This window comes from Dermacentor variabilis, chromosome 2, assembly GCF_050947875.1.
Source record: "Dermacentor variabilis isolate Ectoservices chromosome 2, ASM5094787v1, whole genome shotgun sequence".
In the NCBI taxonomy this organism is placed as follows: Eukaryota; Metazoa; Arthropoda; class Arachnida; order Ixodida; family Ixodidae; genus Dermacentor; species Dermacentor variabilis.
Window position 1 is genome coordinate 53,057,777 of NC_134569.1, and position 16,717 is coordinate 53,074,493.

A 16,717-nucleotide genomic window follows, 5' to 3' on the forward strand; every position below is an offset into this window, starting at 1 on the left:
CTGCGCGATAAGCCGCTTAACCATTGCTGCGCAAGCACTGTGGTGCGCGCACAGGGACCTGCGGATGAGTCTGTTACCACGCGTTGATTAGCGGGTGTGAGTGCGTGGCGTCGCGGATATTGCATAGCGACCGATGCACTGCAGAAGCTGCTTGAAACGAATTCGCGTACAAATTAGGACACCCAAATTTCGCGGTCGTTTGACGCGGCGTCGCTATTGGGTGTACACTGAGGAGTTGCAGATTGCAAATTCTCATGCTGCTGACGGAGCTTGAAAGGCCGTGAACGCTGCTACCACCAGTCCGGCCGCGTGCGAGACCACAGCCTGTGGAATGCACTAAAAGGTCACGAGAGATCTCAAGGGACAGAAAGGACCATACAACATTCGTGAGTTGTTCCACGAAAGTTTACGGAATTAGTTTGTGTGCGCACAAATACGCGAACGGTACTGATCAGTTGAGGTCATAGCGGGCTGGAGCGATTGAATCTTACCCACACAGGATTTGCCTCCAGGAACGACTACGTAGCCGGGAGGACAGTAGCACGCGTAGCTTCCGTCGCTGTTGTGGCAGGTGCCCGGGCCACAAGCGTTCGGGTACAGCCTGCACTCGTCCACGTCTGGGCAACAGAGGAAGTGGCAGTGCGCAGAAGTTGAGGTCATCAATTAAGCAACAACACTAGCATTCATAAGCGCGAAGTACCGTCTATCTTCGTCTATCATTGTCTATCTATCTGTGACACGTCTGTCACACTTCACAAACGGTCGCTGTAGTTTGAAATGTAATGGCAGGTTTCACGCCTTGAGTTTAAGGACCTGTATGTCCGTTGGAACGGCTTTATAGAAGGTACATTCTATTCTGCTGCAATTGCAATAAACAACAAGCTGAGGGAACCCGTAGACATAAAATCATGCTTATACGGCTGCAGTCTGGAATATTATTTGTTCATGCCAGTGAACAGGGACCCATGACAGCTTGCCAAATGGGCAGCCACTCTATTAGCTGAGCTAACTTGAGCTCACATCTTCCGTCGGGGCCACATTTTACAGCATTTTCACGTTCGCATGACGCACCGTTCAGCCCCATGTCTCATTACATCGGAGGGCAGTTTTTTTCTTTTTCTGGGCACCATGGGCAGATTTGTGACGTTCGCTATCAGGGCGCGCACAATCTCCGACGAAGGCAGCGACTCACCGACGCAGTTCCTGTGCGTGTCGTCCAGGGCGTACCCGTCGGGGCAAACGCAGTGAAAGCTTCCGAACGTGTTGGAGCAGCGGCCGTCGTGGCACACGTCCACCAGCTCCTCGCACTCGTCCACATCTGCGTTCGCCGACAGGCGCGGCAGAAAAAGTACAGAATCGAAGCCTGTTACAGTTCCGTGGGCTCTGCCATATTGTTATGAAAGGAAATATTTCTTTATTCCACTCGACCTCAAGAGCAACGACCTCCATGGTCCAAATAAATGTTCTCTCTCTCTCTCTCTCGTTATTTGCTTCTTCATCGCCATCATCAGCCTATGTTATGCCAACTGCAGGACGAAGGCCTTTCCCGCCGATCTCCAGTCACCCTTGTCCTGCACCATCTGACACCCATCCTATAGCTGCAAATTTTCTGATTTCATGACCACACCTCGTTCTCTGCCGTCCTCGTCTGCGCTTTCCTTAGCACCCATTTATTACTCTTATAGACACCATGATGACTTGCTCTGCTACGCTTCTTCCTCTATTCTCAACTAGAATATTGGCTACCCTTCTTTTCTATAATCCACACCGCTGTCTTCCCGTCTTTTAACGTAATGCCTATCATTTTTCGTTCTATTGCTAGTTCCCCAGTCCTTATCTTTTGAAGCTTCTTGACTAACTTTTATGTTTCTGCCCCATACGTAAGTACGTAATCCTTCCCAGTTTAACAGCTTGAATATTCCTTCTATGCGTGCAGTGAATAGCGTTGGATAGATTGTCTCCCCTTGCCTGACGCCTTACTTAAGCCATCTTTTTTCCGCTTCTCTCGTGGAGAATTTAGATAACCATAGATTCCTTATAGATATTTTGCTAAGACATTCACGTATGCCTCCTGTACTCCTTGATTACTCAATGCCTCCATGACTGCTGGCATGTCTACTGAATCAACTGCCCTATCTTAATCTATGAAAGTCATATAGTGAGGTTGGTTGTACTGCACAGATTTCTGAGTTACCTGATTGATGGCATAAATATACCCCTTCCACAAGCCAGCCTGTTCTTTCGGTTGATTGAAGTCAAGTGTTGCTTTGATTCTACTGGCAATTATCGCAGTGAATATTTTATACAATGCTCAAAGCAAGCTAATGAGTCTATAATTATTCAATTTAATGTCTTCTTTCTAATGCATTAGTATAATCTTGCCATTCATCCAACTCTCTGGTACACTTGAAGTCGTTAGGCACTGGGTATAAAATGTTGCAGGATTCCTCCATCTTTGATAAAATCGACTGTTATTCGATCTTTTTCTGCCGCTTTTCGATGAGACACGTCTTGCAAAGCCCTTCTAACCTCATCACTAGTTATACATGGAGCTTCTGCATCCTGTTCGTCAATAATTTCAATCAAGGTTGCGTGGTGATTCTGGGTACTGTACAGGTCAATACTGAAATCCTCCGCTGACTCCACTATATCATCGAAATTGCCGATTGCATTACTCTGCTTATCTTTCACTGCAGTGAGGATCAAGGACGAATATGTCAGCATCCTATGGTTTGCAGATGATGTTGTCCTGTTCAGCAACGCTGGGGACGAATTGTTACAAGTGATTGAGAGCTTTAACCGAAAAAAGTGTATAAATAGGATTGAAGTTTATTATGCAGAAGACAAAGGTAATGGTTAGTAGTCTGGCAGAAGAACAGGGAATCATGATCGGCAGTCAGCCTCTAGAATCTGTGCAGGAGTGCATTTATTTAGCTAGATCAGTTACTCACGGGGGACCCTTATCATGAGAAGAAAATTTTAAGAACAAAAAAAAAAAGAAAATGTATTGGAGCGCACACGTCAGGCATTGCCAAATCATGACGAGGAGCTTACCGCTGTCGTTGAAAAGTTTACAATCATTGCATTATATCGGTACTAGCATATGAGGCAGAAGCTTGGAGGTTAACAAAGAATCTCGAAAACAACTTAAGGAACGCGCAAAGAATGATGGAACAAAAGATGTTAGGCGTAACTTTAAGAGACTGGAAGAGAGCGTTGGTGGATCAGAGAGCCAGCGCGGACAGCTAATATTCCATATACTCCGTTTCAAACGCGATGTGCAACGCTGTGGAGGCTGGAGAGGCTTTCTTTTGCAGTGGTTGCGTTCACACTTAAAAATAGTTCGATGCTTTTTTTTTACCACAATTGCGCTACGCTGTTCTTTATATAAACTCAGCTTTGAATGAAAAAAAAAAATACAATCATGCTAAAAAAAAAGAAAACTGTGGTACGCGGATGCTTATGCGTCGCTTTACATCATTTTGCTTCCCGTTGTTCCCCTTTTCGTTTTTTTTAATTATTTGCAGCCCGTCGCGGCAGCCTTACGTGCATGCTTGCGCCAGCGAACGCCGTTGGCGCGGCAGCGAATCATTGACGGAATGCGCGGAGTGATACATTTGCGTGACCGAACTTGTTGCGTAGCTTCCACAACGTTGCAACCAATCTCTGAAATGGAATGTATTTGACATTACGAGAAAAAAAAAATACGGAGCTGTGCAAGCCATGTGATGCGTAGGGCAGACAACCGGTGGTCTATTAGCGTGTTATACAAGCGCAGTGGAGAACGGCAGGAAATAAAGGGGTGTGATGTAATGAGGGGACTTGCAGGTGTAACTTGGTATCACCTAGCGCAGGACAGGGGTAGCTCAACATCGCTGGGAGAGGCCTTCGTCCTGAAGTAGGCACAAAAATGGGCTGTTGGTAGTGATGACGATGGTGACAATGATGCAAGTGCTGGTAGAATGCAATGATTGTAATTCTTTTTTTTCAAAGATAGTGGTAAGCTTATAATGCGTATAATGTCGTGACAATTACTAGAGTAGATCACTTGCTTTATTGTTTGTTGTTGTCTCTTAACGCTGAATGATAGGTATATTACACCATCATGAAATGTCAAGAAGGCGCAGGAATAGGAATAGGTTGGAAGAGGAACATCGACGGATTAACCATTATGAATATTAAGCTGCTAATAATAAAAATGGGCACTTTCTATTCGAACAGAAAAAAAAAGAAAAAAAAAAGGGCCGAGGACAAGTAAGTGCCTGCATCCGGTCTGGTTCTTAATCCTCCCATTCGGTCTTTTCTTTTCAGTATATTATGGCACATGCATACGCGTACATATATATTATTACTAATCAAGAATTGAGAACCGGGATTCTCAAGCTAAAGCTCGAGCTTCCGTTGAAACTGCAGGTATGGCGGAACTGTTGCGGCAGTGTATTTTGCCAGCCTGATCAGACTCATCGTTTTAGTCGAGCCATTGCGTTGGAATTACGTACCTTCAAGAGAAACGGTGATCTGGTTTGGTCGGAAGCCTGGGCCACCGGGACACAGTTCCTTGTAGGCCGCTGGAAGTGGTGACGGAGAAGAGGAAAGCACATTTATGTTCACGTTGTGTGCCTTATGTGCAATAGTGGTGGATGTGTGTTTATTTTTTCCTTCCACGCGGGCCTGATGAACTCGCACTTTGTATGAACGAAACCATTTGCCATATCTTACGTTACAATTTGATATTCAAGAAATTTACAGGACCAACAGAAGTTTCAGGCACCGCTTTCTGGTGAACATGACGCACCCGAGCAAAGAGGATGCATGAACTGAGATTCTTACTTCTCCGCCCATCACGCTGTCTAAAAAATGAAAATCATGACATAATTATGTTTTGTTTATTGGCTACGCTTACGTATAACGTGAAAGGAGTCATCCTGCGCTACTTTTGCTATCAATGTTGTCTATACGGAGGTGTTGGGTACTCTTGTGAAACAACAGTCATTGTGTTGTAATGCTTCTGGCCTCAGGAATTATTAAAGCGTATACGATGAATATTTGATATGCATGAGATATACGGCATACTCCTCTTCATGAAGCTAGGCGTACGCTTTCTTTTATCTATCCACCTGGAACTTTGCCACTCGACAAATATTTTTGTTGCCCAAGTTGTGAAGACACTTTTGTCTTCACTCAGTTATGGAACAAATGCGCGTTGGATCGAATGTCACTGTAACGTCTCCGTTAGCACCCACGCTATCCTTTCCGCACTCGCTATATAACTGTCCTGCGCGATCGTTACATAAACTTTGCGAGCATCCCATTTGAAACGAGGCTGTGGCTAGAGAAATCACCCTCTGCTTGTTACCTATCTGCTGCATTTATTCTGTGCTTAAAATTTGTGGTACGAACCGAAAAGCCATCGAATCTTGAAAGTATTTTTGCTCTAAAAACTGCTGTTCCTTCTGTGTTTCCACGCCTGATGCGACGTCTCTCGGCGACAGTTTGGGTAAAGTGGAAGGTCACGATGTTGAGCGAAGGTCGTTTCGCTGGCGCCCACAAGATATAGACAGCACAAGTCAACCGCGAGTATTCGGTGCGTCTAGATACTGAACATGCGCCGACGTTTTCTACTGGTAATCTTCTCAAGTTCATGAAGGTCTATACGGTCCTACATATAGGAATTAAGAACGCTGTATGATTTACGTGCTTTACCTTTTGTTCTCTTCTCTTTCTATCCTCTACTACCTTGCAGGGTAGCCAGCCAGAAGTACCTCTCGTTAGCCTTCCTGCTTTTCTGTGCATTCTTTTCTCTCTCTGTCTCTCTCTCCCTCTCTCTCATACAGTCGATGTGACACTTTATAGGCTCGATTGCGCAACATTTGGGCGACACACACAGAAGAGAAAAACATACCACAGAGCGCTACTTGCAACTATCGTTTTATTCCCCTTGTCATTGGAACAAATACTGGATGATACTCGTAGGGAGGGGGAGGGTAACAACAACAAAAAAAATATTTTTACAAACATGGCCATCCACCAATGCCAAGCCAGCTTTGTCATGTGATCATTTCTGACATCGCAAAAAAAAAAAGAACCACAAGGAGCATGACTATAGCGTTTCAAAAGCAGTCGCCGGCCACCTTGGGATACATTGTAGAAATTGCGGATGTCGGCCATCTTTTAAGAAATGCAAAATTGTGAGCAAAGATCGCTGCCAAATGACGCGAGAAATAATCGAAGCCGCTGAGATTGCACGTTTGGGAAGTATGTGCGTGAGCATGCCGTCAGTCTCCCTTAGTGCAAAGGAAATAGATTTCCTCATGCGCTAATCTGGAATTTTGTATCGTGGTTCCTTTTTTGCGATGTCGAAAATGAGCACATGACAAAGCTGGCTCGGCATTGGTGGATGGCCATGTTTGTAAAAATCTTTTTGTTTTTGTTGTTATCCCCCTCCCCCCCCCCCCCCCCACCACCACCCGGCTAGCTTCCAGTATTTATTCCATTGACAAGGGAATAAAACGATAGTTGCAAGTAGCGCTCTGGGGTGTGCGTTTCTCTTCTGTGTGTGTCGTCCAAATGTTGCGCAATCGAACGTCTAATATGCCATACCACCAAGTCCAGTCCTCAACCTTGGCGAAGTGACACGTTGTTCCCATTGGAAGCCGTATTACATCAGCCAGCTGAGAAGAGCTGCACAGGGATGGGCTAAGGCCATCTTAGCCTAGACATATACGCACTGGAGTTTGCAGGCGGGCAGATGTCGCACGAGCGTCCCCAGGCTGCTCCGACGGTGCAGCAGCACGTGGCGCGAGACATGGGCTCTTCCATGGGCGACGAGCAGATTCCGCGGCCGTGGAAGTTGCCCTGGACCTTGCGGTAGCACAGCTCCTGCCGGGTGTCTGCAACGAAAGGAGAAGGCGCGAACGACAGCGCGGGTCTACCATTCGTCCATGCTGGTGGCCGCAAGAGAGCCCACCATCGAGCCACCCAATCACACTAAATGTAGTGGTATCGGTGGTATGTGGTGGTAATTATATTGTTAATGTGTTTCATATCAGCAGTGCTACCTCATTTTTTTTCTTTTTTTTTGGTGCATTGTTCAATCGCACTAATGCACTTCTCTGTTTATGCATGTTACATCCACTCCTGTAATAGCCCGTCATGGGCTGACAGTATCAATAAATAAATAAATAAATAAATAAATAAATAAATAAATAAATAAATAAATAAATAAAATAATTGGTTTTGCTAATGTACTCCGTTTGCGCCCGCCAGAGTTTCTCAACATGTTTAATATATTGTTGCAGGAAAGCCACGAGATTTTCTGCCAGAACACGCGAGAAAGCATCCTGGCTCTACTCAGCGCACCGATGCACCATTTGATGATGGCGTTTGATATCGTGCCTTATACCTCACTAAAGACGAGCAGTTTCGAAGGAAAGAAAAATGCGAGTACCAAGTGACACCAACCTACGCAACCTGTCTTGGTCGGCGTGAGGCTGTAGTTCGGCGGGCACTGACAGACGTAGGAGCCCGCCGTGTTGACGCATCGGCCGTGCAAGCAGGATTCCGGGCTGGTACACTCATCAATGTCTGAAGGAAGAAAGGAAGAGAAGCGACAAAAGGCTGGCGTCTGCATTACGGCTTCTAGATTAGGAGTGCTCGCAGCACAATTGTTGCTTCGACCACTCTTGGATATATTTCAGTATTTCCGTTTATTATGAACACTTTATTCAGTTTTTGCTTCAATATTCGGCAAACAGGAATTAAGGGTCTAAGATGGGCTCACCCGTGCAGTTACCGCCAGTCGAGTCCAGCTGGTAGCCAGGGTGGCAGATGCAGCGGAACATACCGAAAACGTTCTCGCACCGGCCGAAGACGCAGATGTTGTCGAATACTGTACACTCGTCGATGTCTGGAGGAAAGGGAGAAAACAAAGTCGAAAGAACGGTTGGTACCTCCTTTGCAGAGACTATTTAAACGAGCCAGCTAGCAAAACGAGCCGAAAGCTACTGCTTCTTGTCAAGATAAGAAGCGTAAAGTGTGCGGACACGAGCGTACAAACTTCGCATCAATCGAACCATTTAGCTCCCAAATAGCGGTCGCAGTTGAACTCCTAGGGAATGTTACAGCTAACAAAGAGCAGGCCAGACTTTGTTAAAACTAGTTACAAAAACGCGTTATGAAAAGAGAGAGAGAGAGAGAGAGAGACCGACAGAGGAAAGGGCAAAGGCAGGGAGGGTAACCAGAGGGGAAGATCCGGTTTGCTACCCTACGCTGGGGGAAAGAGGGGAGGGGGAGGTAAAGTGATAACAAAGTAGAGATCAAGAAAGAAAGGAGCACAGACATACAATGCCAGTGGGTCACTGTCGCCCCATACTGTCACCACACAGCACAGTAGCACTTGCAGCACTATGAACATCTACGCGTTGACCTTTTACTTGGTCGTTGTGCCGAACAAATGTCGAAAAAGGGCCTCACTCACCGACGCACGCTCTTTCGTTGTCCTGAGGCGCAAATCCCATGGCGCACTCGCAGCGGTAGCCGCCCGCGTGGTTGATGCACTGGCCGTCCTCGCACAGCGACGAGATGGTGCTGCACTCATCAATGTCTGGGAAATATAGGGGCTTGATTTCAGCAGAGTGTCGACAGACACCTAGTGAAGTGAACACGTTCGATGATTCTTTTCTTTTTTTTTTTTTTAAGAGAGGAGGGACCGTGCGGCTTTCGCGACACGCAGTTGTGTCTGGACACGGAGCCTCGTCTTGCGCGACATTAGGATAACGCGGTGGTGTACGCCTTTACGGTGAGAATAGCACAGATGAAGCACAGGAAGAGAGAAGCCCTTCGCATTGCTGACTTTCAGTTGACAACTACTCACAGTTCATAACGAAGACCTGCGAATTAATTCCCTGACCTAGCTGCACGATGCCTACGCTCTTGCCTAAGCCAGCACTTAGCTGTGCCTCAATGGTAACCTTGTATGGGCATATGTAACACGCATAACTGTGAAAATAAATTGAGAAAATGTGGCCGTGTCAACCGCTGCAGGTGCAAAGTTGACACGAGACAATTGCCTCACGGCGCCTGGCACGGACCCTGTTTCAATCACGCGGAGTATTCTTCAACCGGTACACCTTTTCTCCTAGAACGTCAGTGCATCGTCTTCGGTGAAATAAAATGTTGGGAGAGCTCACCCTCGCATTGGAAACCGTTGCCGGTGAACCCGCTGTCGCATACGCACTTGAAGGAGCCGTCAGTGTTGATGCAGGTGGCGTCCGTGTCGCAACCCCCATTCTCCCGAATGCATTCGTTCACGTCTGTATAAGAGGACGAGAAAGAGGCGTCATGCGGACCGAGAGTGTCTATGACACTGGCCACTTCTAATCAAGCCAGCGGAGACTAAGTAAAGTAAAAAGCCCAGCTCAAAAAGGAAAGTTATTTGAGTTCGTAGGTGTACTATGCGACTGTAGTGCTGCGGGTGGATGACAGCCGCGCGTGTTTGCGCATACGCGCGCCCTTTTAGCGCTGCCGCGCCGCACAATCTGTCACGTGACCGCTCCTTCCCCTTTCTTCTCCTAGATACTGGATGTTGAATTATCATCAGGACGCTAGGTATGGACCGAGGGCATTTTCCACAAAGCTTTTCGTTCGTAAGTGTTCTTTGCCACTGGCCGGTCGCCTTCGGTATTAATATGTCCAGCGTCAGGATTGACTGTAATATTAGTTAACCATCAATTATAGCGTAATAGCTTCTTGTCAATACGGGCTGGGATGCTGGGCTGGCACAACGTACCTACACTTTCCACACGAATAAATTCCTCATCGATAATCCACCGCTCACGAACGGCCGATGTTGTTGATCACGTCGGCAGGGCGCCGCTCGGACCCACACAAAGCGTAACGCAGTAACGAACAATAAGCCCAAGAACGCTCAAGCAACGCCCTGACAGAGGAAGTTGGGGCTCAGTTGCCGTGGCTTGACCGTTATGAGTGCAAATTAGCCACAAGGACACTCCCGGCAACAGCAATGCGATAAATACAGTTGAGAAAAATAAGGGAATATAAGGAAAAAGGGGTAAAGAAGCGAGCGAATATACGATACTAGGTGGCAGGAGTAGCTGGAAGTGGTACTACGCTCACGCGCTGGATCGGGTATATCACCTTTGCACGTGGTCCCGTCCCCATGGAAACCGTCGCGGCAGGCGCACTGAAACGAGCCGTCCGTGTTCATGCACTCCGCAAACTCGCTGCAGTCATTCTCGCCGTTGGTGCACTCGTTATCGTCTAGAAAAAAAAAAGAGAAAATAAGTGACTCGTTAAAAGCCGCAAGCTACCAGCTAGACTTATGGTTACTTAAGGCAACAAACACGCAGGAAAAGAAAAAAAATTGCCGTAACCCTAGTTGAAGGATACATCTCTTTGATTAGATTCTTAAGACAGTGAAATAACGCCCCCATGCCCACAAAACTATCATATTAACGCTATCCTACTGCGGTGAAAAGAGACTGCATCCCTCATGTTATTCCTCTGGTTGCTCAGGCAATTCTTCTCTTTAGTTGCTAATCCGTTATCATGTAAGCATTACGAAACAGCCCCTTCACCTTGCAAAAAGACTGGGGAGTTGGGCTCACCGGTGCAGTGGGTGTCTCCCTTCTTGACGGAGTATCCCGGCTGACAGCGACAGACGTACGATCCGACCGTGTTCTCGCATCTTCCGTACTTGCACAGATGTGGGTTCCTCTCGCATTCATCGTAATCTTCAGGGAAGCAAAATGAGAAGACGCTGCTGTATTTCACAGAACACACTTAGCTATGTGCCAATATAACGAAGTAAAAGCACCGTCTCGAGATGTTGGTCTCTTTAGCGTTTACCGTATTTTTGATCCTCTGAGGCTGATGCACACTGCGCATAAGTGTTTTCCCTTGCAATCGCACAAAGTCGTGAGCTTCGAAAGCATTATATAGAGGCGAACAGTTTCACAGCATTCATAAGCTCCGCGTATTAGTTTCTAAGTTAGTTTCTCTTAAATGGCAGCGTATTGTTCTGGATTCTATCGGTTTATTGAACGATGCTGGAAATTTCAGTAACTTTAGTCGCTGGCTTTTCCACAAGATTGATTTAATTGACATACCTACGTTGTTTACTAGGAGAACAAGGGTCGTATGAATGTCCACGCCTGTTAATGGTATTACCAACCCCACCGTTTGTTCCACTGTGTACTTCGACAAGTAGTCGTCCACGCAACCAAACCTAGTTACATTTCATATCGCGGCACTTATTGCAGTGTTGAACCGGGGCTTGTATGTTGTAAGAATTATGTTGGAATTGTACAGGGCCCTTTTTCCGGGCTTCTTGAGATACAGTTTGCCCGTACTGACCAACACTCGCAGGACAAATCTTTGTGCTCTGCAGGCTATTCAAGCTCGGGCTCTCAGAGTTTGTCCTGGTTTGCCAAAATGCGCACCAGCAGCGGCTACTATTGGAATCGCGCGGGACCAACCAATACAAGCACGCATAGTGGTGGAAGTGCTGAGAGAGCACATCAGGCACTTTGCCGGGGTCCGCTCCCATGATCTTGCAACGCTACCGCCAGAAAGACCGCATGCATCATTTTGTGTTACGATTTCGGATTATTACATCCGCCTTCCATAAGGCTTCACCCCCGCAACTCAGCCATCGATTCTTCCATGGTGTTTGGCTCGACCTTCAGTGCACCTCACCGTACCAGGAATCAGAAAAAAAATCTGAGCCCTCATCACCTGCTCTCAAAAAACCAACTCTGATTCTTTTACACGAGAGGTACGCCGACCACATACATATTTATACTGATGGTTCTGCAACTCTCCATTGTTTCTCTGGAGCCGTTGTTTGCCCAGCGAGAGTCACCGTCACCATAAGTTTCAAGACGTGTCACACAACGACATCGACGGCTGCGGAACTTGCAGCTCTTCGCGCTGCACTTCGTCTCGTCAGCCAAGAGAAACCTCGAAGATGGTCACTGGAATCTTTGCTATCAGTCCTACGGAGCGGAAGACACGAACAACTGGTATTCGAGATTAGACAACTGATCCATAGATTGACTAAGAAAGGACACCACGTGACATTTCAGTGGCTTCCAAGTCACTGCGGTGTCATAGGTAACGAATACGCTTATAACGCTGCTTAGTTGGCTCTTCAAGGCGACAAAGAGGCGTCGATACCGCCATCAAGGGCAAATGCCGCTGCAAAGCTTCGGAAAGCTCACCCGGGACACCACGTTCACCATGTGGAACAGACGAAGTTTTCAAAGGAACCGGCTGCACCACCTAGACTCTTCTCTTCGTCTTCGCATCCCAGCTGGGCTTTGCCGACGCGAAGCTACCCTGCTTTGACGAATATGGCTAGGAGGGGCCTTTACGTAGTCTTTTGCTTTCCGAATCGCATGGAAATCGCATGTTTGTGGCAGCGAGGAGACTCTTCAACACCTTCTCTGTGACTGCCCTCGCTACAGTTTACATAGACGATCGCTTGCAATGGCGATAGCGCGTTTTGACCAGAGACCTTTAACAGGGGAAATAGAATTCCTTCCTAATTCAAATAGAATGCCCACATCACAAGCCATCGCGGCGAAGAAGGCACTGTTGCAGTTTTTAAGGACAACACACTAGGACAGGCGGCTGTAGCCTGAACTGATGTTTATAGTGCCACAAGTGCTGCTGTGCTGTGCGGTGATAATATGCGGTGGCAGTGAACGACTGCCATGGTGTGTCTGTGCTCTCTCTCTCTCTCTCTCTCTACTTTCCTGTTACTTTACCTCCCTCTCCTCTCTCTCCCCAGTGTAGGATAGCAAACTGGATCTTCCCCTCTGGTTAACCTCTCTGCTTTTCCTCTTTCTCTGTCTCTTTATCTTGTAAGAACTGTTTTCCTCTGGTACACCTAATTTGTTACCATCCATCCCGCTATGCGGTCGACACCGACAATAGCAGAGGCGTGACTTCGCACGATCCAATGTTTAACAAAACCAACCGTAAATGAAAAGAACAGTTACAAAATAATGGTTCCGGGGTCCGGATTCGGGAAACTTTTTTTCAAAACTGCTCGTCACTGGCCGATGCGTCCGCTGTCACGACTAACAGAAGTGTTGTTCTTTTATATCAGTCCTTACGTATACATCAGCTGCTTTGCGGTTCATGCGACCACATTTAGTTTTCCGTGTTCTTGAATACTGCCCACGCACATGCGCGCGTGAGCGTGTGGCCAAGTGCTTTCTCTCACCTACGCATCCCCTGCCGTCGGGCTCTGTGAGAAGCCCGTCTGTGCAGGTGCAGGTGTAGCCGCCCAGTGTGTTGCGACACTTTCCGCCGCCGCACGAGTCCAGACCACGCGCGCACTCGTCGACGTCTGCAGAAAGAGGGGGGAGAAAATTGGATGTAGGTTAGCGAGTGATCGAGCCATTCAGTTGAAGCGCCGAATTTACAGTTGTTGGTTTGTATGTGTTCTTTCCTATTGGCTAGTCGCCTTCAATAATGTTATGTCCGACCTCACGGTTGCCTCACACCTGTGAATCGGCCGCGGTTGATTGACTGTAGCTGTATCAGGGAGAAGAAAACTGGTTGGGGGCGCCTGCCTCCTTCTCAGTGGCACGCCAGTCCAGCTAATCAGCACTCCAGCAGCAGCCGAAATGTACAGTCCACTAGATGGAAACTTACAGATTGTTTCTGTCTGGGGCTACTAAATAGTGGTACCCAGCGAATGCTTGAGACTACATCACAATCATCATCATCTGCGTCGTCGTCGTCGTCGTCATCGTCGTCATCATCATCATCATCTTTAACTTCACTGCAGGATGAAGGCCCCTTCCAGCGATACTCAATTACCCCTGTCTTGCGCCAGCTGTTTCCATCTCACGCGTTTCCTAACTTCGTCACACCGCCTAATTCTCTGCCGTCCTCGACTGCGCTTCCCTTCCCTTGCAACTCATTCTCTAACTATATATAATAGACTACTGGTTATCTGCTCTATGCATTACATGGCCTACCCAACACCGATTTTCCCCTCTCGATGCTAACCAGGATATCGGCTACTGTTATTTGCTGTTTAATCTACACTGCTACCTTTCTGTCTCCTCTTAACGTTACATCTAACATTTCTTTTGCTACATCGCTCCTTGCGTGGTTCCTAGCTTCTCCTCAAGTTTCTTTGTTAACGTCTAAATTTCTGTGCCCCATATGTCAGGGCCGATAAAATGCAATGATTGTACACTGCTCTTTTCAAAGATACCGGTATCTGTTGGACATGACATAATATATATATATATACCACTCATTTATTGCAGGAATCAACTGTGACAACGTGTACGGTTGCCTTTAACATTTGAGTCATATATGACGCAATAGTTCTGCGGAAACCCGCAAGGTGGAACTATTCGCAGAACTACTACGTCAAATATTTGTCTTTACTTCGAGTTTTTGACAAATTCGAGTTCGCGATACCATCTGCTAGCCGCCTGGTTAGCTCAGATGGTAGAGCGGCTGCACCGAAAAGGCGGTAGTCCCGCGTTCGAGTCCCGGACCAGGACGAATTTTTCTTCAACTACGAGGCTTTTCTTTCGAGTAACCCCTATGGGTTTCCTTTGTAGCAATTGCTACGAATGGGTGTACGTCTGATTTCCTCTTTATTAATTGAGTCATATATGCGCTTTTCAACAAAGCAGGTCATCTTGCGGATGAGACGACAGGTGCGGTAACGGAGAAAATAGTCCCTTTAGCACGAAGTTTGGATTAACACGTCTATATGAATATGCGTTTTCTCTAGAACGACTTCGAGGTGAGAACACAACAAAACAGCATCAGTCATGACACTCAAAATGTGACTCTTTAAATTTGCTTTTTGGTCCGACAACGCTTTGCTACCTTCTTGACGAATAAAGAAGGAATGAAAGTAGTCACTAATGCAGTGCTTCTTAAACCTTGCTAACCAACAAGACGCCTAAGGATAAACAATTGTATACTGACCGACACAGCTGACGCCGTCTGGCGACAGTTCGTATCCTGGATGGCAGGAGCAGAAGTAGCTGCCCGGCGTGTTGGTGCACTGAGACTTGCAGTTACCCCTGTTTATTGCGCACTCGTCGATATCTGCAAGAAACGCCGCAAAAAGAAAGGGGGAGGGGAATAGGAAGAAAATAATTTATAATATGTAAACATGCTCCTGCGTATTTGCGTTTATGTAAGCAGAAATCGGGCGAATCTTAAGTAAATCTGGGTAACATTTATTACACCTCCATAAAAAGTCGAACGCGTTCACCCTCCTCTCCAAACGGAGGTGCATGAACGTAAGGTGAGGTTTTAACTCGGCTTTGTCTCCGATTTACGTGTTTAAGTAGATGGCGTCACGTTACTATAGGCTGTCGGTAAGCTAAAAAGGGAAGCGCCGGCTGGTAAGCTAGTAGCCGCGCTTACCACCTTCGCAGTTTTCCCGATGAATGTTTTACGATAAAAAGCATTGTCTCCTAGCGTGAAAACAGGGCTCTCAGCTTGCTCACCTTGTGTCATAGGCGAGCCAATGGTGACGGACCAAACAAGTGGAAATCTCTCTCTCTCTCTCTCTCTCTCTCTCTCTCTCTCTCTATATATATATATATATATATATATATATATATATATATATATATATATATATATATATATATATATATATATATATATATATATATATATGGAGGTGTAATATATATATTGGTTCGTCGCCATTGGCTCGCACGAAGCCACAACCTCGCTAATGTCAGGATCGGCCGCACGGCGAGATGAATGACAATAAAAGAGTAGGTTCGAAAGAAAATAATTATCAAGGTGTACTGTCCCAAGATTATTTTTCGAATAAAGTGTTCTTCGTGGTTCAATCACGCACATTATTGGACCTTTATGCTGAGCATTGTATTCTTGAGGCTGATGGACTTACCCTCGCAGCTCGACTGTATTGTGTTCTGCTTGTAGCCCTGGTTGCAGATGCACTGGTAGGCTCCCATCATATTCTCGCAGACACCGTTGGAACAGATTCCGCTCGTCCTGCTGCACTCATCGATGTCTTGGTTCGTGCGTGGTGACAAGGGTAACTCGATTAGGGGGATTGAAACCTTCATGACGTCATAAGTTATGTCCGCGTGCTTGCTGAGAACCAAAGTTGTCGTCAAGCGAGACGCCTGACCGAGAAAGTGGCAAACGCACGTAATCACAGGCGAGTGAGTTGAGAGTTAAACATGTAAGATAGAGATGTCTGTCTCCAGCGGTTACATATGGGCGTCTATTTAACGCTCCAAGGGAGGAAAATGAAAGTTTGATGCGCGTCACGGTAGAGCAGCAACGATGGTGTTCCTATCCTGTGAATATGACGAGATGAAGTACTCGCCGTGGCGGTCGTAGTCCTGTGGAGGCTTAACTCGGAAACACCTTTGTTACGAAGTTATGCAACAGTACGATGCAGCTGAGATTATTCTGTTAGATTGATAAAGTGGTCAAATGGGCGAGTTGGCACGAATCGCTGCTAACTGCGCGACAGCTGGAGCACAAGGAGAGGAGAACTTTGTTCGCTATATAAGCCTTTCATCGTTTTCAAGTCAACTGATTCGCATGTTTGCGCAATCCTGTTTCCTTTCTTTCTGTGTGTTCCGTCCGTCGCGCATCCCTTAGCAACGTACTCTGGCATTCGCCCTTTCAAAGAGAGGGAGAGAACGTTTATTGATAG

The 16,717-nt window shown here is 46.7% G+C and overlaps 1 protein-coding gene across 3 annotated transcripts in view; it reads right to left on the reverse strand.

Annotated features, from left to right (window-relative positions):
* LOC142571847 (fibrillin-1-like) overlaps positions 1-16,717 on the reverse strand; it is a 114,016-nt gene that overhangs the window by 39,755 nt on the left and 57,544 nt on the right. For all 3 annotated transcript variants that reach the window (XM_075680502.1, XM_075680501.1, XM_075680503.1), the window contains 13 exons: positions 15,935-16,060; positions 14,989-15,111; positions 13,250-13,375; positions 10,626-10,751; positions 10,156-10,278; positions 9,189-9,311; positions 8,477-8,602; positions 7,781-7,906; positions 7,462-7,584; positions 6,729-6,890; positions 4,500-4,568; positions 1,193-1,318; positions 492-617 (listed from right to left, as the gene is read on the reverse strand). In XM_075680502.1, coding sequence (XP_075536617.1) covers positions 492-617; positions 1,193-1,318; positions 4,500-4,568; positions 6,729-6,890; positions 7,462-7,584; positions 7,781-7,906; positions 8,477-8,602; positions 9,189-9,311; positions 10,156-10,278; positions 10,626-10,751; positions 13,250-13,375; positions 14,989-15,111; positions 15,935-16,060 — 1,605 coding nt within the window. The remainder of the gene's footprint in view (positions 1-491; positions 618-1,192; positions 1,319-4,499; positions 4,569-6,728; positions 6,891-7,461; positions 7,585-7,780; positions 7,907-8,476; positions 8,603-9,188; positions 9,312-10,155; positions 10,279-10,625; positions 10,752-13,249; positions 13,376-14,988; positions 15,112-15,934; positions 16,061-16,717) is intronic.